The sequence below is a fragment of the Triturus cristatus genome, chromosome 3_2 (genome assembly GCF_964204655.1).
Source record: "Triturus cristatus chromosome 3_2, aTriCri1.1, whole genome shotgun sequence".
NCBI lineage: Eukaryota > Metazoa > Chordata > Amphibia > Caudata > Salamandridae > Triturus > Triturus cristatus.
The window spans coordinates 884,399,683-884,423,519 of record NC_140584.1 but is presented as its reverse complement, the minus strand read 5'-3'; the positions used below and the strand labels follow the sequence as shown (position 1 = coordinate 884,423,519).

Below are 23,837 nucleotides of genomic sequence, written 5' to 3'. Positions count from 1 at the left end.
CTATGCAATGCATTATGGGTAGGGTGGATTTAGCATGTCTTCTGCAGGGTACTGTACCATAAGTGGCCAAAAGAGGGACCCTGGGACCTCTTTTGGCCACTTGTGCTACTGCACCCTATAAAATTGGTAGGCAAAAACATTGGCATTTATATTGCCAATAACTCCAGCTTTGCAGGGTGCAGTACATATGTGGCCAAAAGACTTCCCATGGGGACCTCTTTTGGCCACATATGGTTATGCACCCTGCAGCATGGCTAGGTAAAACAAGCTTTTGCAATGCAATTGGTTTCACGTTTACGTGAGTTGAGCTATTGGCATTGTAAATGACTGCTCTTTATTTATGTTTTTAAAACATAAATAAAAGCCATTGTCATTTACAATGCCATTAGCTTAAACTCAAGTTAATGCGAGACCTATTGCATTGCAAATGCTTGTTTCCTATCGGACGATTTGCTGTTCAAGAGTCCAGACAAATCCAAATGTCTAGCAGACACTCAAAAGACAATAAACTTACTATATCAATTGGGGTTCTCAATCAGTGTGACAAAATCACATCTCCAACCATCCCAAATTTAACAATATCTGGAGTCAGTTCTCAATATCATTTCTGGAACCGCTTTCTCATATCCTCAAAGGGTTCTCCATCTCCAGAACCAACTGGAGCTTTTTCAGTGAAAACAATCATGAGACTTTTAGGAATTATGTCATCTTGCCTAGCAATAGTGCCTCACTCTCGCCTACACATGAGACACCTCCAGGAGTGTTTAGCATTTCAATGATCACAGGCAAGAGGGAATTTGGATGATCTAGTGTTGGTTTCACCAAAGGTTCAACAGGTTCTATTATGGTGGAGCACTCATCATTTTAGCAGGGAGAGCCTTCAAGGACCCTATCCCGCAAATAACAAACAAAACAGATGCATCTCTTCTGGGATGGGGAGCTCATATGAAGGACAGACATTGTGGTTCAGGGACACTGGACACAATAACAACAGTTTCTACACATCAACATGTTAAAGCTACTAACCATTTCAGTGGCTCTCAAAGCATTTCTCACAAACATAGCAGGAAAAACAGTCCTTCTATGCACAGATAATATGACTGCCATGTATTACATACAGAATCGGGGGCGGGGGGGACCCGTTCCATGCAATTGTCTCAGTTGGCACAAAAAATATGGAAATGGGCCAACAATCACAAGATCCGTCTCCTAACGCAATACATACCAGGAGAGGAGAACACCATGGCAGATCTCCTTAGCAGAGCACTCCAGCAGGTGCATGAAATGCATATACATAGTACATTACTACAAACATACTTCCAAAGGTGGGGAACACCTACAATTGAACTGTTTGCATCAAAGCATAACGTAAAATACCAAAGCTTCGCATCCACACCCACAATCCAAGGCCAGTGCTCTATAAATGAACTGGCCAGGGATATTTGAAGACACTTTTCCTCCTTTCCCACTAATACCTGATATGGTCTGGAAACTCAGACTTCAATGACACTCATTCTGATCACACCCAAATGGGCTTACCAACCCTGGTATACAACATTATTGGAGTAGCCCCAGGAGACCCCAGTTGACCGCACAGCATCTTCAGCATCCTGTACACCTTGAATCGGCACCTCTCTATAGATTCCATCAGCAAGGAGCTATTGACAGTGCTTATCTGGACAAAATAACTGTTTCTATGGATCTTGTAGGTCCCCTTGACTGGTACTCTGCCGGAGTTGTTTACATAATGTAACTCAGTGACTGCATTGCTAATTACCCACGTTATTCTTTAAAAAGTTTCTAAGTGTCAAATTTGTTGAATTTGCCAATGTTTGTTTGCTTTAAGTAAAGTGTTGATTTGCTATACCTTGTCAATTTTGCATCTGAATCTTTTTCATTTTGGTGTAAAAAATTATACAAAAATTGAACTTATTTTTATAAATTGGTGTTAATTTCTTGAGTGCCGTGTGTATTTCTTCTTCAATTCTTTCAGTGCTATTTAAATGCTATACATTTGTTCCTTTGTGTAAGCCTAACTGCTCCGAACCATAATTACCCAGAGTTGATGTGAGAAAGTGCCATCTTTCTTGCATGGTATGCGCCCACTTTTTGCTGAATTGCTGAATGTACTTTGAGTGTTGCCTGGACTCCTGCCAATCAGGTACCCACTGCCTATGTTCCTTCTCTAAAACCTAAAACCCAAATTGGCAAACCCTGGCCACATGTCAGCCCCTGGTAAATGGTACCCTAGGTGCCCAGGACCTTGTGACCAGGGAAAGCCTCTAAGGGCTGCAGCACTTATTGTGCCACTCTTAGAGGCCCTGTACCCTAACACAAACACACTGCCCTTGCAGGCTGAGTGTCTGGGTACAAGACAAAACAAAGAATCGACATGGCACACATCCCTGTGTGCCATGCCCACAACCTACACTGCCCTGGCATACATCAGCCACCCCTCTAGCTGGTTGCCCTATGCCAGTGGTGTGGGCACAGGAACATGAACCCTGTGCCCCTACAGTACCCAGGTCTATTCCTGGGCACTGTAAGTGCAGTGCTGCCATTTAAGAGTATATGGTGCTGAGAGCTCGTCAAGCACGAACTCCACAGCACCATAATGGCAACACTGAAGACCGAGAAGTTTGGTATCAAACTTCTCAGCACATTAAACCCGCACAAAGCACTATAGAGGGCTTCTTAGAGATGCCCCCTGAAACCTAACCTACAATCCACGTCTTGTCTGAAAGGCTGCCTAGGCTGCCACACAGCAGACATGTTGCTGGACCCCTGGGTGGAGATCCCCCTGCTCTCCTGGGCCTGCAACAATGCACATCCTGGGCGAGGTGCTAGGTCTCCTCCCCCAGGATGGGCAGGGGGAAGCTTCAAAGGCATGCCGCCTTTGTGAGCTTCTCCAGTCCACTTGCTTTACTCAGAAACTGTCCCCCATCGGTTCTGACCCCCACTCTGGCGGGAAGACTGGCCGGAAACTCCAGGTAAGGACAGGGGATGTACCAGCCCTATATATAGGAACAACAAGAGAGAGAGGGTTGAGCTACACTCTTAATCCCCCAAAGTCAATGAAAAACAACGAAAGAGTGTAATAATGAACAGAAAATCAGCCAAAGGTGATTCTCCTAAATTACAGACTTGATGCCAGAAAGACCAAATCTACCTGACTTTTAAATAAAACCCTCACTCACCAACATAGTTGGTGACATGCTTCATCATGGGGTTTAGCCAGGGGTGCCTTATGCACCTCTGGTGTGCTTCGACGCTTGTTTTAGAGCGGAGCAACCAACTTTCAGCTAAAGAGGTGAGGTGATTTAGTGAGTGAAAAGATCACTAAATCACCTCACCTCTTTAGCTGAAAGTTGGTTGCTCCGCTCTAAAACAAGCGTCGAAGCACACCAGAGGTGCATAAGGCACCCCTGGCTAAACCCCATGATGAAGCATGTCACCAACTATGTTGGTGAGTGAGGGTTTTATTTAAAAGTCAGGTAGATTTGGTCTTTCTGGCATCAAGTCTGTAATTTAGGAGAATCACCTTTGGCTGATTTTCTGTTCATTATTACACTCTTTCGTTGTTTTTCATCGATGTACCAGCCCTGCCAACCCCACTCCTCAGTTGGGGAGGCGAGGTGAAGCACATCTCCGGGCCCTCGCCATCTTGAAGATGGGGAGCCCCACCTAATCAGGACTAGGCCACTGCCCCCCCTCCCACAGGAGAGTGGCAGGATATGGGGTGTACCCACCCCAGGTCAGGTACCCAGTGGTCCCTGCCCTTTACCTACCTATAACGCCCCTAAATTTAGTATTTAGGGGCACCCTGAACCTTCCTTCCTCAGATTCTAGATTCTAAACTAGCAAAGAAGAAAGAACACCTGCCGTGCAGCTGCTAAGAAGAGGAAGACACCAACTGCTTTGGCCCCAGCCCTACCGGCCTGTCGACCCTCGAACCTGCTCCTGATGAATCCCGGCACCTCCTGCGGCCAGCAACCTCACAAACCCCGGAGGACCTGGCTACCTTGTGACTCTGAGCCCCCGGGACTCCCACGAGCAGTGGCTCTGCTCAAAGCAAGTTGCTAACCCCTGGCATCAGCCTGGAGCCGCAAACCCTGCACACACTGCACCCGCCAAGCCTGGCCTGTGCCGGAGTGGACAAAGACTCCGAGGACGTCCCCCCGGCGACTGTGACCCCGAATCCGGCACCCAAGGACCCACCTCGACACTCCTGACGACGCCTGCAGCCTCAGAACCAGTGACCCCCCCCCCCCATCACTATCAACAGAGGGTAAGATTTCCCAACATCAAAAGGCACCCCTGCACCTGGCGCCCTGCAGCCCCCTGTGCCCGACTCCTGGGTACTTACCTATCCTCCAACTACCCAACTTACCTCTCGAAGTGGTGGTGGCACCTGAAGAATCTTCTTCCCCGAGCTTGCAGCCTTTGTTCGTCCTTGAGCTTTCCCATTGAAATCCATTGAGCGCCCAAAGGCTCAAAAGCACCCTGCACGCAGCCGCCTGAGTGGCTCTGGCAGTGCAACTTCTACTCCTACCTACTTCCCCATATGCCCTGAGCAAGTGACCCGGAGCCCAGCTCCCACAGCCGTGTGGCCTGCTAGTCAGCAGCCACCAACCAAGGGCCCCCTGCCTCGCATAGGATAACATTGGGCCTAACTCACTCTGCACCCGGCTGCCCCTGTGCCGCTGAGGGTGTAACAACTGTACTTACCTTACCCTGGGACACCCCTAGTCTGTGCCCAGGACCTTAACTCTGCCAGTCGAGTACTTACCCAAAAGCCGATAACTCACTTTTCTTCCATAGGGTAACATTGACTGGCTTCTTCTAAAATTGTATGTAAGTGTGGAGTTTCTAAACTTTTTCCTAAAATCAGCCGAGTAACGAAAACGGAAATACTCTCCTGCTATTAGGGGAGATCCCAGTGCTGGATCTTGGTGCCCAGCACTGACCCTGAAAAGTACTTACAACCGTACTTACCACTAACTCAATTTTCTCCCATAGGTAACCATTGACTGTTTTTCTGTGAAATTTCTTCGAAGTGTTTCGATTTTTGCAAACTGCAAATATTCTTTAAAAATCGTACCAACTGTGAAAACGCAGTTACTTACCTGTTTTAGATAGATGCCCCAGTACTGAGTCTAGGAGCCCAGCACTGGATTACAAAAGTAACGAAAACATACTTTACCCGTAACTTGAATTTTCTCCCATTGGAAACCATTGACTGTTTTTCTGTGAAATTTCTTCTGTCGATTTTGTAAACTTCTAAATATTCCTTAAAAATCGCCTGTGTAACTTAAATGCAGTTTCTCAACTGCTTACAGGTGGTACACTAGTGCTGGATCTAGGATCCAACACTGACCTAGATAAAGTAACCATAACCCCACTTACCTGCTAAGTGAATTTCCTTCCATAGGATAACATTGGTAATTTGATTAGAAAAAGTTTCTAAGTGTCAACTTTTAAAATAGCAAAACATTGCTTAAAAATCACAACGGTAACTAAAACGAATTTACTCACTTGTTTCCAAGAACTGTCCCAGGACTGAATCTAGGATTCAGTCCTGGAGTTAGAAACGTAATCCTGAAAGTAATCAATTTCACATAACTTAAAATTCCCATTGAGCTCAATGTATTATTGTGTTTGAAATTGTGTTGCCCATTGCAACAAAAATGTAACTATTATCTGCAAAACTCAATTGCCTACTGCAAAGTATTTAACTAAAGCATCTCCTTCTGAGAAAGTACATCTTGATACCTATTGTTGGTTCTAAAATAAAACAACCATATATTTTTTATATAAACCATTGGCCTAGAGTTCAGGTCTTTAGTGTGAGAGACCATTTGCTGGCTGAGTGTGTACAACAAATGCTTTACACTGTCCTCTGATACTGCCTTTCTGCTCGACCAAGCTACCACTTTCGAAAGTAAGGTTATATATAACTTTAACCTCTGCCAATCCTCTGGGGACTGTGGACTCTGTACACACTGTACCTATTTGGGAACAGTATATACAGAGCCACTTTCTCACAGTTGAGCTAAAGGTTTTACAAACAAAACCTGACTGGATCTAAAGGGGTTGGTGGTGTTTTACATGATGAGGTCACACAACCACACCACATAATACAGCCCGTTTCCTCACAAAAATTAAGTTTCTCTGTAAACCAATACTTGTTATTAATTGCTTTTTTTGTATTTTCTTTATTTCTTGTTCACCTAAACAGCAATTCAAGAGGGCAGCATTACCCGAGGGACCCCAGCCACCAAGGTTCCGATGGATATTATACCTTCTCTTCGGGGCTCCATTACTCAGGTATCTTATTTATTTATTTATTTATTTTTACAATTTATTAAGCACAACGTATGCCCTTAGGCGTCTTGGCGCTGGTGTTTGTGGAATTGACTTCAGAGGGTGAATGCTCAAACCGTTACTTTTGTGATGGAAGGAAATGGCCTCCATAGATGTAGGCTTATGAAAAATAGATTTATGACTAGGATTTGAGGCACCTTGCAAAATGTCATTCAGGGGACTTCTAGTTTCGCTTGATGTTCTCTTATGAAGATAACGAATAGTAGTCACTAATACTGAAGTGTTTTGCACATGTGCGATATTTGAAAGTACTTTACCAAAGAGTATTTTTTAATTTTGTTTTTATTTTTCTGTTACCCGGACTCTGTCTGCGTAAGAGTGTTGTAAATCCAGTATAACAAGATAAACAGTTTATAAAAAGTATGCAAGCAAATTGAGTCTTATTTGACAGGCTATGGCATTTGGATTAATATGACATTAAAATATGAAGGAAAGAAAGACCATCCCATTAAAATTTCACTTTACTCATCCTGTCTGTGCTAACTGGGAAACATCTCCTTTCTGGTTGACCTTGTGGGGAATCTCATGTCGATTGGACTTTGCACTTTCGAACAAGAAGTAAATCCTCATGCGAGTTATCTAAGACCATCTTCAGGGCAATCTAAACTTCAAAAAGAGTGGAAAAAGATCAAATAGGCGGACTTCTGAAGGCTTTAAATTTCCTTGACTGCAATTTTGTCGTTGCCACGCCCACTGTTCATCCTTCTTTACCTCCTCTCCTTTGGTTGAACTATAATGGAGTTTATTAAGCAAACAAGGTGTGTCTGGTATGAGTTTAGAAGTGACCATTGTGAGAAAGTGCCCTCATTCTTGCATGGTATGCCCCCACTTTTTGCTGAATAGCTGATGTACTTTGACTGAGTGTGTCCTAGGCTCCTGCCAATCAGGTACCCAGGGCCTGTGTTCCTTCCCTAAAACTGCATTGAAGTCTAAACCCATTTGGCATCTCTGGCCACATGTCAACCCCTGCTAAATGGAACCAGAGGTACCCACTGCACTGTGACCACAGAAGGCCCCTAAGGGCTGCATCACTTATTGTGCCAGCCTTAGAGGCCCTGCACCCCGACACGCACACACTGCCTTTGCAGGCTGGGTGTCTAGGTGCAGAACAAAACAGTCGACATGGCACACATCCCTGTGTGCCATGCCCGCAAACCACTGCCCTGGCATAAATGAGTCACCCCTCTAGCTGGGTGCCCTATGTCAGTGGTGAGGGTACAGGTGCATGCGCCCTGTGTCCCTACACTACCCAGGTCAATTCCTGGGCCCTGTAAGTGCAGTGCTGCCATTAAGAGTATATGGTGCTGGGAGGTTGTTGTTATGAATTCCACAGCACCATAATGGCTGCACTGAAGACTGGGAAGTTTGGTATCCAACTTCTCAGCACATTAATGTAAAATGCACGACAGATAGAGATGCCCCCTGAAACTCGGCCTACTTCCAGTGACCTGACTGTGTGGCTGTGCAGGCTGCCACCAACAGACATGTTTCTGGACCCTGGGTCGAGAGCTTGCTGCTCTCGGGGGCCTGAAACAATGCACATCCCGGGACGTGGTGCCAAGCCTCCTCCCTCAGGATGGGCAGGGTTCTCGAAGGAGAAGCTTCAAAGGCATGCCGCCTTTGTGAGCTTCTCCAGACCATTTGCTGCTTTCAGCAACTGGTCCCCACTGGTTCTACCCCCCAATTTGGGCGAGAGAACCGGCGGGAAAAACAAGTGAGGAAGAGAGGTGTGCCCACCTCTGCCAACTCCACCCCTAAGGTGGGGGAGGCGAGGTGAAGCACAACCTCGAGTCTCCGCCATTTTGAGGATGGGGGGACCCAGCCAACCAGGGACAGGCTCCTGCCCCCCTCCCACTGGAGCGTGACAGAATAGGGGTGCACCCACCCCAGGAAAGGGACCCATTGGTCCCTGCCCTTTACCTACCTGTAACGCCCCTAAATTTAGTGGCACCCTGAACCTTCCTTCCTCAGATCCATTAACCACAAGAAAAGAAAAAGGACGAGAAGCTGTGCAGAGCTAACTAGAGGACGACGCCCACTGACTTAGCCCCAGCCCTACAGGCCTGTCTCCCCTCGAACCTTCTCCTGCAAACCCCGGTGTGTCCAGCGGCCAGCAACCTCAAAAATCCCGGAGGACCTGCCTGCATTCACTTTCCAAGCTGCTTCTCCCGTGAACACCATACGTGTTTGAACTGCAGCTTCTGATGCCAGCCAGAAACCGCGAATCCATCACACTCTGCACCTGCCGAGCCCGGCCTGTGTTGGAGTGAACAAACACCATGAGGTCTGCCCGGCGATCCTGACCCGAGATCCGGCGACCCCTGACCTACCTCAAGCCTTCAGATGACGCCTGCAGCCTCAATCCAGGAGCCCCCCCCCTACCTACCGCAACCAGAGCGGGTAAGAATATCCGACATCCAAAGGCACCACTGCACCCGATACCCCATGGCCTTGTTTGCCCAACCCAGTGGTGCCTAACCATCCCTCTACATCCCAACTTACCCCTCGAAGTGGTGGTCACTCCTGGAAGATCTTTGTCCCCGAGCCTCCAGTGTTTTTGTCCCGGAGAATCTCTATTGAAATCAACAGGGCACCCGACCTCAAAACTGCACCCGACTGCCCTAACGCTGCTGAGGGTGCCCCTTGGGTTCTAACTTGGTCCCCAACTTGCCCTGAGCTTAACCCTAGGAGCTTTGCTCCCACAACCCTGTGGCCTGCTTGCCAGCAGCCACCAACCGGAGTCCCCCTTTCCCCTATAGGATAACACCCTGCACCCAGCCGCCCGAGTGCCGCTGAGGGTGCAACAACAGTGCATCACTGACCCTGGGAGACCCCTGAGTCTAACCCCAGAACCCTAACTCAAAAGACAGATTACTTACCTTGAAACCGATAACTCATTTTTCCTCATAGGATAACATTGACACTTTTTCTCCCAAAAAGTTTCAAAGTGTAGACTTTTGAAAACTACAAATATTCCTTAAAAATCAGCCAATTAACCAAAACGCATTTTTTCAACTGTTTTCAGGAAATGTCCCAGTGCTGAACATAGGATCCAGCACTGAGTAAGAACAAGTAACGATAACATAACTTACCTGCTAAGTGAATTTCCTCCCATAGGATAACATTGGTGATTCCATGTGAAAAAGTTATTGGTGTCAACTTTTGAAATGCAATAATATTCTTTAAAAATCATGCCTTTAACCAAAACGCGTTTACTCACCTGTTTTCAGGAAATGTCCCAGGACTGAATCTAGGATCCAGTCCTGTGGTAACAAAAGTAATCTGAAATGTAATTAACAGCATTTTACTTAAAAAGCCCATTCAATTGAATGTACTATACCTGTAATGTGTTGCAAACTGCTTTCTTAAAACTGTAACCAAAACCAGTACAAGTTATACTGCAAGTCTAATCTGTGTTCATACAAGTAAAATGCTACTGTAAAGTATTTATATGCTTACCTGTACCATAGTTGCTTGGTTCTAGAAATAAAACAGTATATTTTTCTTTACAAAACAATTGGCCTAGAATTCAGTTCTTGAGTGTGTGAGACCATTTGCTGACTGTGTACATCAAACGCTTTACACTGTTCCTTGATTTCTGCCTTACTGCTCGACCAAGCTACCACTTTAGAGAGTAAGGTTCTATCTAACTTAAACGTCTGCCAAACCTCTGGAGACTCTATGACTCTATTCACACTGTACCTCACTTTGGTGCAATATATATATAGTGCCAGTTTATTTACAAGCAGCAATTCTGATGTCTCTGTAGGAGAGTAGGGTCTGCTTTCTATGGTCACCCCCACTTTTTGCTTCACTGATTTTTGACTTAGATGTGGCTTTGGGCCTGCTAATCAGACCCACAGCCCAGCTGTTCTCTCTCTAAATTCATACTATGTACTTTAGGTGCATAACCCAATTGGTAAGGATCACCTTATTGGACCCTGTACAATGTACCTTAGGTACCCAGGGCATAGGTGTACCCTAGGCCTACCAGCGGCTGCAGCATGTATTATGCCACCCCTGGCTGGCCTCCCATCGTGACACAACTGGCTGATCACTCAGCTGGGGCAAGGTCGTGTAATCACCCCTTGCTAGGTGTAGTATCCCTATACCTACCTTCTATATAGACACATGGGTAACCTGTAAGTCACTCCTATGGCAGGCCTTAACAGTCCTGGAGGCAAAGTGCTTGTTAACATGTGAGATGGTGCTCTAGCATGAGCTGAGCCTGTCTGCAGATTTCGGAACCATGTCCTTATAGCTGTTCTATGATATTGCCTACCATATACTCTTAAACTGCCTTACAATCCTCGCGGTTATGGTAACTATGGTTTGGCTTTATCGAAACATGTTGTGTAAGGTGTCTAACACTTTGGAATACTACCCCCACCCATACCATTCCTGGTGATGAGGATAGTATTCCTCCCCTCTAGAGGGAGAGACATGTTAAAATCCTACTTTGCTGTGTAACTCTGACCAAAGCCTCAGCATCACAAAATGGATGCTGCTGCCACAGACACGAGTCTGACCTCCTGCAGCTGGGAGCCCTCCCAGCCAGGGAGGCCGGGACGATAGGTTTCCTGCTTAGGGAGGTGCTAGCACCTCCCCAGACGGACTTTAGTGTATTGGGGCAGGGAGGGCTGAAAGGAATGAGACATGCCTGGGGCACACAAGGTGCTCCATGCATAGTCCAGTTAAAACCGGCGCTGGGGCCTTCCAGCCCCAGCTCTGGCGCGAAACTGGACAAAGGAAAGGGGGTGTAGCCACCCCCCTTCCTGGTCCCACCTATAGGAGGGACCTTGCAGGTAGCCCAGCCCACTAGCCTAGTATATTAGGAGGTAGCTGAGCCCTGTGAAATTAGATTATCCTGAAAAACTGCAACTTAATCAGAAACTCTGGACCTTCGACATTCGACTAAGGAAGAAGACTGAAGAATCTCCCTTGTGGCCAAGGAGTGCCCACCCTGTGCAAACAGGCACCACCAAGCGACCTGCCGTTTGCTTTGCCCAAGTTCTACGAGGAACCGACTGCAGAGCCCGACCAGCGCCTTGACTTCTAGACTTCTCCGACCCTGATCCACATCCACAGCAAAGCTGAGATCCGTGGAGGCGATGAGAGACGTGGGACCGGCAACCTGGGAAAATTGGCTACTAGCTTCCAGCGCAGCTTCTGAGGCATCCTTGAAGTTGTGCTCTGGGGATTGAGAAGCCCCAACCCCGAGCACCATCTGCACCGAACATCAGCCTTCCACACTCCACGAGTTCTGCGTGGGGCCCTTCTGCATTTCCCTGCTCGACGCGTTTGTCCGGTTACTGGCCCGTTGGCTAGTAGCCTCAGTGACGACGAACCCTTAACTTTTCACCACTGGTTTGGCTCCTCCAGACTGGCCCTTGCTTCCCTGTGAAAGAGAAGCACCCCAGGCCTTCCTGGTCTGCAACAGAAGCAAGTCCTTCATCCTGCGTGGGTTGCGCTTGCCAAGGCTTGTTGGGTCTGAACTCTACATCGACGCCGCCAACAGCAAGAGCCTTCGTGGGGCAGCTCGGCTCCTGGTCGTCCTCGATGCTTCCTGGTACCCGTGGCTGCTGCGACAAGCTTCACCTCTTCACCTGCATCTTCACGACATCGCCTGGTTCCTCCCTCGTTCCCTCCTGGCTGGTGGCCTAGACTCTGTCCTCTCTGCTTGCAGGTATCCTTCTTCTTGATTCCAACCTTGGAATCCACCGGACACTCTTCACTGACTGCCTGTCAGCATCTTTTCTTTAGGCATCCATAGGAGTCGACAGAGAAACCCGACGCAAGTTAACCCCTATGCACCCGCAGCCCGTGGGCTAGGTAAACTGAGTACTCCGGTGCTCACAAGGGTATTGACTATCCTAGGGTCTAGTTTCCAAGTTTCTAACCCCTAGCTCCTTCCGAAGTGTCCTAAAACTCTTTATTTCTAAACACTACTATTTCTATCGACTTTAACGCATTACGCTTGAGTGTTTCCACTCTGCACCTGAATCCCGTGGGCCTCCCACTGCCTGGCAACCGGAAGGATAGTGTAGCCCCAGCGATTCCCTAGGCCTAACCTGTGTTCGTGACAGTGGTCCTTATACCACTTACTTAGTATATGGTTTGCGTGGCCCCTAGGGCCTAACTGTATTACTTACCTGTGTGACTTATGTATGCTTAAATAAGACTGTGTTGTACTTACCTCGAAACTCATAAAGAGTGCTGAGGGTATTTTGACTAGAATAAATACATTCTATTTTATATATATCTGTTGTGGTGTCCTTTCATTTGGTATTCAAGGGATTGCAAATGGTATAACAGCTGGCTTCACATGCCATACAGAGTTTAGCCTAAGACTGCTCTTGTCCATACTACCACTAGGATAGCTGGTCTATAAGGTTGACTTTACAACCAATCACCATAAGGGTTGTTTGGACTGATACAAGGTGTACACTAGAATTAGTGACATCATATATCAAGCCAACTTCTCACAGTCTCTTCATAGAAAGATGGGTTTAACTTCCTTTAATAGAAATTTGGTACCAGGCTGTCAACATTTTTTTGCCTTTGTGTTCTCGTCCAGGGTGAATCAAAGTGACTTGACAGGTGATAGTTTGAGTTTGAATCCATACAGGTATCAGTGATTCAGCCAGGTTTGGACTTCATATTACTTTGTCTTGGCAAATAACGGGTATTCATTCTTGGTAAGGTTGAGTTTCAGGTCCTGAAGAGTTGCTAGCATGTTTTTTAACAGTTCATTCGTAGGTGGATGGGTTCTTTTAAAGATCTATGATATCAAAAATCTAATAAGCCCATATTTGGTAGGCCAAACATGCATTATATGAAGTCTAAGTGGCTACTAGAGACCTAATATGAAATGATCTTAGGCTTTTAAAAGGCGGCTTGCTGCAGAGCTTTTCAAATATTCTCTGGATATTGTAATTTTAAAATCTTCACTGAAATTTCAGTGATCCACCCTCCTGATCATCGATGTCATGAGTAAATCACTTGTAAGATCAGGAGCCTCAAGTTCAATCAAAGCCATACCAAAGGGGATGATGGACGGAGCGTTTGAGCAAATCAAACACTCACCCCCAGTCAACTGATCTGGGTTTAATCCATCATCATTCTGTAGCTCACTCCACCACCCCAGTTCAGACATGGCCATATGCAAATCAATCTGACCCTGTGCCTCATGGGAACAGTTCAGCCCGAACTGCCAAGACATGTCTTCCCTGGACCAGAAACAAGCATCCTCTGAACGGTTTCGGGTTCATAACCCTCATCAGCCAGGCTATCTTGAATCCTGTGGCAAAGTGTGCAAGGGACCCACGTCAGGGCATACCCTTTGCCAACTTTGGGTGAACAAAGTGATACCAAAGGGGATGATGGACGGAGCATTTGAGCAAATCAAACACTCACCCACAGTCAACTGATCTGGGTTTAATCCATCATCATTCTTTAGCTCACTCCACCACCCAATTTCAGACATGGCCATATGCAAATCAATCTGACTGTGCCTCATGGGAACAGTCCAGCAAGGGAGGACCTGGTTTGGCAGTTCGGGCTACCTGTTCCCATGAGGCACAGGGTCAAGACTGATTTGCATATGACTGGGTTCAAACTGGAACGGCATGGTGAGCAAATAAACGATGGATTTAGGCCCAGATCTCTGTACTGGGGTGAATGTATGACATTGTTCTGCATTCTGTCCATCAGCTGCTGTTTTTGCATCCAGTTCAATAAAAGCAACCTAAAATATCTAACGTTATGAGTTGAGTGACTTTTGTGAAGCATTTAATGGTTGTCTCTCTATTTTTGTTTCAATTTGGTTGCAGGGAACACCAGCTCTGTCTCAGACTGGCATTGCTGCTGAGACAATGCTAAAAGGGACAATCACCAGATTGTCCACTGAAGATCTCAGCAGCCCTGAGAAAGTCAGAGAAGAGGGCGCAGCCAAAGGTCAAGTTATTTATGAAGGCAAGAGCGGGCTCGTCATGTCCTATGACAGTAAGTGTATGTGTGTGGTCTAATCGCTATTAGAAATTAATACAAAAATACTTTGGTATTGAGTTGGTTTTACTTGCAGAGCTTATCTGATAGACATCTAGCCACTGATTCCTTACCTTTGAACTTCTACGCGTCATGCTTGATCCTGAAGATTTTTCTTAGCAGTACCCCTGTGCACCGGTAGGGGGTGTCGACTCCACGTTACATCGTCGTCTTCACATCTGTGTCGTCAATATAACAGCCACTCCAGAAAGCTGACGTCTGTTCTTTTCTTTCTGCGCCAGCCAGCGCAGATCTGTTGAAGAGAGCTACCTCCTGTCGTTTTTGACACACTTTTTTCAACTGTTGTCAACTCCTTTTGGTGTGTAGGATGTTTAGTAAGAAGAGCTCAGGGATAAAACCGTGTGGCGCCTGTCACCATGCCATGTTGGTCACGGACCCCCACTTAGGGTGTCTGGAGCGCAACAACAACATGAAGTAGTGCTCTGATTGCCGGGCCATGGCGCCGAAGGCTTTGAGGGAGCGGTCTCTGAAGCTGATCGCGGCCTAGCATCCGGCACCGCGGAGTTCGCCTCGTCGATCTTGACCCCTGTCCAGGTCTCGGTCCAAGCACCGCTCCTGTGAATTGAAGGCATCATCGTCTTAAGTTGTCGTAGTCTGGTAAGAGGCACCACAAACAAACACCAGTAGTCGAAGCATGCTCTGCGGAGCGAGTGCCTAGTTCAGCTCCGTGTTTCACTGCCTTCCCGGGTCTGGGAGCGACCCCCTCCCAGTTTAAGCAGTTTTATGACGCCATATGCACCATACTCGACCGGCCTGACAGTGCCGGCACGCCATCGGGCCCTGCAGGCCCAGATGATGGAGCAGTCCCCGTGGGTTCCGTGCCTTTGGCCTCCAACTGGACCCGTTTCCGGATCCAGATCAGAGCCGGCCACACATCCAGTGACCTTCCCCAGTGCCACGCCCACCGCTGAGGGCGTCGCCAGCGCCACCTCCCCAATCCTCATTCCCGACGACACTGAGCCAGTCGGGCATCCTCTGACGCCGAAACCGGCACCGACAAAGCCGTATGCCTCCATGTCATTGAACCTGCCCTATTATGAAGGGTTAGGAATGGATGAGGAGGATTGAGAGGGTGAGCAGGATCCCTTAGAAATCCTGCAACCACAAGACATGGACTGGTATGAAGAACCGGGTGATGCCATTGGTCTGGACACCTCCCCAGATTCTGGCCTGCTGTCTCCACCTAACCTGGCTACGGAGGAGGGGGCATTATTTGCTATGGTTGTGCGGAGGGCTGCAGAGGTCTTAGACATGCAGCCTCTACTGTGGCAGTCATTGACAGAGGTCCTGCAGCCTGGTGTCTCCAGCTCCCTTGCTGGCTTTCAGTGAGGCCTTAACAGACATCCTTCTGGGCTCCTGTGAATGGGACGATTGCCCTGCACCGGGCGACACAGTTTTCCTCACCGCCCATCCCACAAAGCTTGGTGGTTCAAGCTTCCAGCTCCTGTTGCACGTTCCCCTTCTGCACCTCCGGACTGGGAATCCAACAGACTGGAGAGCTTTGGAATGAAAATGTTTTCTTCTGCCAGTCTATTGCGTTCGTTGAACACTGCAGGCCTTTTGGGCTGTTTTTTCCATTCGATATGGGAAACGGTTGCACAGGTGCTGCCCAGGGTTTTGGGGGAGGACCGGATCCTACTCTCCAAAGCGATTTCGCACAGGAGAGATGCAGCAAAGTTTGCCATACAATGTGGCTTGGACACGACAGACTCGCTGGGTAGAGCGACTTCCATGACGGTGGCTGTACGTTACCATGCGTGGATGAGGACATCTGTTTTTTTTCGGGGGATGTCCAAGCTAACCTTATGGATATGCCTTTTGATTGTTCCCGTCTCTCAGGGGACAAAGCAGATGCCGTTCTTGAGTGTTTCGAGGACTCGCAGGCTAGTGCAAAGTCCTTGGGCCTCAATACAACGTCCCGGCCTATGTCTCCTTTCGGCTCCTTTCGTGGCTATGTAAGGGGCTCCCAACCACGCCAACCCTATTCCAGCCAGAGGGCCCCGCAAGCTCAGCAGCCTCTGTGGGGCCGTGGACATGGTTCACCCTGACCTCGTGGGTTGAGAGGCCAGAAGTTAAGCCAAGCCACAATCCCCTTCTTCACCGCACCTTCCTAGTCCTATCCCCCAGGATAATTCACGACCAGTCAGTGGCCGAATATGCCATCACTGACTAAACCTCACCTTTGAAAGGTGTTGCAAATAGTCCGAGGGGCTACTCCCTCCCCTTCTAGACTACCCCTCCGACTATGCCTCTAGTGTTCAGTCGACTGATGCAGGGTCACCTTCTTCTACTCCTCAAGGAAGTCAAAACTCTCTTGGCCAAGGGAGCTATAGAGAGAGTTTCCGGGCCAGAAATAGACTGTGGTTGTTATTCCCGTTATTTTCTTTTTCCAAAGAAGGACGGAGGCCTTTGTCCTATCCTCGACCTCAGAACCCTTCTAGGAAGCTGGCTCTGTATATACTATACCAGTGAGGTATAGTATGCACAGAGTCCAGTGGAACCCCAAAGGTAGGCAGAGGTAAAGTTAGATAGCATCTCACTCTCTATTTGTGGTAGTGTGGTTGAGCAGTAACGCAGAATCAGAGGACAGTAATAAGCATTTTTTGTACACACTCAGTCAGCAAATGAATTCATTCACTCAAAGACTGAACTTCAGAGCAATTGTTTTTGCATAAGACGTATTCTTTTAGTTATTTTATTTTCTAGAACTAAGCAAGCCTGGCACAGGTAAGTAATAAATACTTTACAGTAGTAATGCATTTGTAAACAGTTTGAATTGTAATTGTATATGCACTTTGTTTTGGCTTACAGTATTGTTTCAGAGAAAATGCAATACTTTGTAAATACAGTACATAGACTTGAATGTGCTTTTCAGTAAAATTATGGGTAAGTTACTTTTGAGATTACTTTTCTTACTCAGAGTAGTATACCTGGATACTACTCTGGGACATTTACTGTAAACAGGTAAGTAAAATCGTTTTTGTTAGTGCAATTTTAAAGATTTTTCTTTAGGTTTTCAAACTCCACATTTGGAAACTTTTCCAAGAAAAACTGTCAATGTTATCCTATGTAGGAAAATAGTTTTATCGGTTTTGAGGTAAGTATTTGGTAGTGGGAGTTGTGGTTCTGGGGTTAGACTCAGGGGTCCCCCAAGGTCAATGATGCACTCTAGTTACACCCTCAGTGGCACTAGGGTGGCCGGGTGCTGAGTACCGAGCCCCAATGTTATCCAATGAGGTATGGGGGGCCTTCGGTTGGTGGCTGCTGACTAGCAGGCCACGTGGTTGTGGGAGCAAAGCTTCTGGACTTTAGCTCAGGGCAAATGGTGAAACAAATTGGCTCCAAAGGTGCACCCTCAGTGGCACTGTGGCCGCTGGGTGCAGGGTGCTGTTTCGACATTGGGCTCCCTGTTGTTTGCAATGGGAACCCCCGGTTTGCAAAGGCACTGCAGGCTTGGGGACAAAGGTCGTCTGGGTGCGACCCACTCTGCAACCCAGGGCCCGAGTTTGAGTGGCTGAACACCACAGAGTTCTCCCCGACGATCCTGACCCGAGATCCGGTGATCCCTGTCCTGCCTCAAGCCTCCAGCCGACGCCTACAGCCTCAAACCGGAAGGTTCCCCTAACCGCGATCAGGAGCTGGTAATAATATGCAACCCTAAAAGGCACCCCCGCACCCGATGCACCACGGCCTTGGGTGGCCCAACCGACAGTGCCTAACCAACTCCCAGCATCCAAACTTAACTCCAAGTTATGGTCGCACCCAGAAGACCTTCGTCCCCGAGCCTGCAGTGTGTTTGCAAGCCGGAGACTCCCTATTAAAAGCTACAGGGCACCCGACGCCATAACAACACTCTGCACCCTGCCGCCCCAGTGCCGCTGAGAGTGCACCTTTTGTGCTGGCTTGTTCCCCATTTGCCCTGAGCTTAAGTCCAAGAGCTTTGCTCCCACAACCTTGTGGCCTGCTCATAAGCAGCCACCAACCGGAGGCTCCTACCCCACTTTGGATAACATTGGGCTTCAGCACTCTGCACCCAGCTGCCCTAGTGCTGCTGAGGGTGTAACAAGAGTATATCCTTGACCCTGGGGGACCCCTGAGTCTACCCCCAGAATATCAACTCCCGCAACTGAATACTTACATTTGAGCCAATAACCCTATTTTACGTCTTAGGATAACATTGACTGGTTTTCTGTGAAAGGTTTTTAAGTGTGGAGTTCTATATAAGTCTTTAAAACTGTAACCAAATAACAAACGCTTTTACTTACCTGTTTACAGGCTTTTACTTACCTGTTTACAGTAAATGCCCCAGTTCAGTATCCAGGTAGTCTGCACCGTGGAAGAAAAGTAATCTGTAAATTAATCTACTTGACATTCTACTAAAAAGTCAATACAAAGTATATGTACAATCCTTCAAAGCATTGCATTGCTAGTAGATCTACTGTAATCAAACCAAAAGTATATATATAAATGCAATACAAACGGTTTACAAACTGTATTATTATTGCAAAGTACCTACCACTTCCCTGTGCCAGGCTTGCTTGGTTCTAGGAAATAAAATAATTAAAAGAATATATTAATACAAAATCAATTGGTCTGAAGTTCAGTCTTTGAATGTGTGATATCATTTGCTGATTGTGTGTACAACAAATGCTTAACACTAACCTCTGATAAAGCCTTACTGCTTGACCACACTACCACAAATGGAGAGTAAGATACGGTCTACTATTTCCTTTGCCCAACTTTGGGGTTCCACTGGACTCTGTGCACACTATACCTGACTTTGATATAGTATATACAGAGCCATCTCTCATAAAGCGGCAGCTTGGGCCTCCCTCCACATTTATGCAAAGCACTATTGCTTCGACTTCAAAGTCAGGCGGGATGGCCACTTTGCGCATACTGTTTTGCAAGATTTTTTGGTATAGGCAGACAGGCACCCACCGCAGAGTGTGGGACTGTTGGATTCTATTTAAAAGGTGAGGAATCCGCAGATGTATCCATCAGAAGAACAAGGTTTGAGGCATATGAGCTGCAGATTACACACTATGCATAGATCGCCATCTGTTGTTGGGCCCGGATGTTTGCACTTGTTTTTGTCCTGAAAATCTTTGGAAGTCATGAGGTAGGTGACTAATCCTTAGGATCATAGTGCGCATGGGCATCCTCAGATTGTTTTTTTCCGCCATCGGGCTTGGATGTGTTTCTCGCACTCCAGTTCGGAACCGTTACGATTCCAGTTTCGACGCGCAACCCTTCACCCTTTCGACGGTATTGTCTCGATCGCGGACCCTAATCGGCGCGCATCTCTACAAGTCTTCGATTCCGGTCATCGAAGAAGGCCTTCGGGCCGACCTGAGCCTTGGCATCTGGCTCATGGAAAGGACGCCTTTCAAAAAGTGTCCTCAATGTGGGTCGAAGTTTCCCCACACTGATCTGCATGAGGTGTGTAACCTCTGCCTCTCTCCCGAGCACGAGGCCACAGACTGCCTAGCTTGTGCCCCTTTCCGCTCGAAGAAGACCATCCGGTATCGTATAGCTCGAAGGACCATGGTTCGCTCGTCGAGTTCGATCCCCGACGACATCTTCCAAGAGGGCGTCAATGTGCCAGAGGAGCGGGTTGAAGAAGGCCTCATCAGCGCCTCTGAAGCCGATGACTCCGATGTTGAAGAAGTGACTCCAGCTCAACGGGTCGTAAGTAGAGATGTCGACCCCGACCCACTCCCTATAACAACAAAAGCCTCGGTCACACCTTCACCTGCGGGCTCAGGTGCACACCGACACACTGCTTCCCATGCCCTGTCCTCTAACCCGGCAAAGAAGCCTACCAAGCCTTCCGGCGACTCGGGCTCGAGTCTGCCTGCCACCAGCGCCGGAGCCCAATCATTGGCACCAAAAAAGAAGCCGCACCCATCCTCCGGGCCGACGGCTACTTCCACCCCAAAGCCCTCTGCACCGAAGACACCAAGCAGTGACTCCCTGGCACCGAAAAAACACTCTGAGCTGACAAAGAAGCCACACCCCAAAAGTTCGGACTCACACTCTTCGGAGCCAAAAAAAGCATTGACACCGAAAAAGCACACAGAGACTGGTAAACCACAAGGCTCGAAGACCAAAACGGCTCCGGAGCCGGCGCCGAAAAAGCCCTCGATGCCAACACACTCTGCACCGAACACCCAACCTTCTTCAGAAGAGCTTTTTCGACCAGACCCTCAACAAAAAACTCTAACTAAAGAACCTAAAACTGATCAATTGACTGAGTTCCAGAAAAAGACCACTGGACATTCCTGCACCAGCTCCACCACCTAAAAAGAGGGACATAGCCACATCACCTCTTAGGGTCCCTTCTCCACCTCCACCTCTCCAACCACCTTGTTCTCCTACGCCATCCCCTACACCAGTAGACAATGACGACACATATGATGAGACAGGGGACGGTGACAACGACCTGCCACTAGGGGACCCCAGTCCACCAGGTTCCCCTGACCCCTGGGATGACTATAATACGCCTGATGTCCCTAATGTCCCACAAGATGACCTCTACCCCTCTAGGCCTTTCCCACCAGAAGACACCATGGGTTTTAATCAGCTGATACACCGGGCAGCCCGGTACCACGGGGTCGATCTACATACAGAACCGGTCGAAGAGGATTTTTTAATAGACACTTTTGACACCACCCAATGGTCCACATCCACTTTACCCATGCTCAAAGGGGTTATTAAACACGCTACAGAAGTATTTAAGGACCCTGTCGGGGCTAGAGTCATCAATCCTAGAATTGAGAAATAATACAAAGCTGCCCCTACAGACCCAGCTTACATTAAGGGCCCTGTTCATTTAGACTCCTTGGTGGTCTCAAATGCTAGAAATAGGGCTAATTCGCAGACATCAGGTGATGCAGCTCCGCCCGACAAAGAGTCTAAATTCCTCGACGCCTCTGGCAAAAGAACAGCATCACATGCAGCTAACATTTGTCGCATCGCAAACACTCAGGCCCTGTTAGCCAGATACAATAGGGCACACTATGATGAGTTGGAGTCCCTACTCCAACACCTCCCGGACAAATACATAAGGCCAACTACCTCATACAGGAGGTTAAAATTATCACCAACACCTCCATCCGGTGCGTTCTCGATGTGACAGATACGGCATCCAGAGCAGTAAACACAAGCGTCCTTCTCCGCAGGCACGCGTGGCTACGCATTTCCGGTTTTAAACCGGAGATGCAAAGCTCTATCCTCAACCAACCATTCGACCAATAACACCTTTTTGGCCCTAATGTTGATGCATCCCTTGAGAAGATGAAAAAGGACACAGACACAGCCAAATCAATGGGAGCCTTGCAATCGCAAGCTCCCAGACGTTCTTTTCGTCGCTCATCCTACAAGGGCAACTCCAGGGGATACTCTTCTGATACCTGGTTCACCTCTTACAAGGCTCCCACCCCACCCAATCCACCGTCACCAGAGGTTATCAGAGAGGAGGATACAGAGGTAACAATAAGAAAGGCAGAGGCAAGACGAACAACACCCACTCTGCCTCCACCCCTGCCCAATGACTTCCCTCCGCTTCCCCCGGACCATTCCACTCCTGTCGGGGGGAAGACTACAACAGTTCCTTCCTCTCTGGACCAACATCAACATTTCGGGGGAGGAGATGGCCTAACGGTTAGGGCGCTCGACCTCGGACCTGGGGCCACTGGGTTCGTGTCTCGGTAATGACGCTAAACATCCTGTGATTCTGGGCAAATCACTTAATCTGCCCATGCCTAACAAAGAATGAATGTGTGTCCTCATGTAACGTAACTGGTGCTATGTAAAGCGCTCTGATACCTGATTGGATTTGGGTCAAGTTCGCGCTATATAAAACTCCGCAAAAAAAAAAGATAAAAAATCACCACAGACAGGTGGGTGCGACAAATAGTGCAATCAGGTTACTGTCTCAAACTTACCTCTCCCCCCCCAAACATTCCACCAAAACAGCGTCCAATCTCAGCAGAACATTTGTCACTCCTGAAACGAGAGGTAATTTCCTTACTACAAAAAAGTGCAATAGAACTAGTTCCCCTGCATCAACAAAAAACTGGAGTTTACTCCTTGTATTTTCTTATACCAACCAAAGACGGCTCTCTGAGACCTATTCTAGACCTCAGGCCACTAAACCTATACATACAATCAATCCATTTCCACATGGTCACACTTCAGCAAGTCCTCCCTCCACTTTCACAGGGTGACTTCCTAGCTACCTTAGATCTCAAGGACGCCTATTTCCATATTCTCATTCACGCAGCTCACAGAAAATATCTCAGGTTTGTAGTGGACGGGAAGCACTATCAATTCAAAGTACTCCCTATTGTAGTCACAACTGCACCACGGGTATTCACAAATTGCCTAGCAGTAGTCGCAGCCCATCTAAGGAGACAACACATTCACGTCTTCCAATACCTCGACAACTGACTCATACAACCAGTGTGTTCATCACACTCACGCAACTATCCAATTACTCCACGACATGGGGTTCACAATAAACCACACCAAGTCTCATCTGCAACACTCTCACACGCAACAGTACCTTGGCGCCACAATAGACGCCTCAAAAGCGCTAACCTATCCCAGTCCAACCAGGATAGCAAGCATTCTCGCTCTCCTACCCAAATTTCAGCTGCATCACTCTCTTCCAGCTCGAGTGTTCCTGCAGCTCATAGGGATGATGGCCTCTTGCATATTCATAGTGCCTCACGCAAGACTCCAGATGTGTCCCATACAAGAGTGCTTAGCACGCCAATGGAACCAGGCTCAGTCAGCTAACAGATCTGGTGTTGGTCGCACTCCTCGCTCTGTGCAGTGGTGGAACACCGAAAACCTTTCCAAAGGGGGACTGTTCCTAGAGCCAGTTCCTCAAATTGTCACGACAGGGGACGCATCGCTCTCTGGCTGGGGAGCTCACTGATTACATCACACCATGCAGGGCAGGTGGACACCTCAACCAAAGTTATTCCACATCAATCACCTGGAATTACTGGCCATATTCCTAGCCTTAAAAGCATTTCAAAAGCAAATATCGGGCAAGACTGTCCTAGTCCACACAGACAACATGACAGCCATGTACTACATACAGAAACAAGGCGGGACACACACTCTGCAGCTCTCTCAGCTAGCACAGAACATAGGGAGATGGGCTATACCTCAGAACATTTTTCTCCTAGCCCAACATGTCCCAGGAGTCCAAAACACCATAGCCGATCTGTTAAGTCGTCAAACGCAACAGATCCACGAGTGTGAACTCCATCCACAAGTTCTTCAAACCATTCTTTCAAATGTGGGGGCAACCACCCACGAAAACGCCAAATGCCCAAGCTTCGCCGCCAGATATCCACACCCGTTGTCCA

At 47.8% G+C, this 23,837-nt stretch overlaps 1 protein-coding gene across 33 annotated transcripts in view; it reads left to right on the top strand.

The window, feature by feature from the left end:
* Positions 1–23,837, top strand: part of NCOR1 (nuclear receptor corepressor 1) — a 1,832,391-nt gene that overhangs the window by 1,146,783 nt on the left and 661,771 nt on the right. For all 33 annotated transcript variants that reach the window (XM_085649294.1, XM_085649293.1, XM_085649281.1 and 30 more), the window contains 2 exons: positions 6,239–6,327; positions 14,217–14,388. In XM_085649294.1, coding sequence (XP_085505420.1) covers positions 6,239–6,327; positions 14,217–14,388 — 261 coding nt within the window. The remainder of the gene's footprint in view (positions 1–6,238; positions 6,328–14,216; positions 14,389–23,837) is intronic.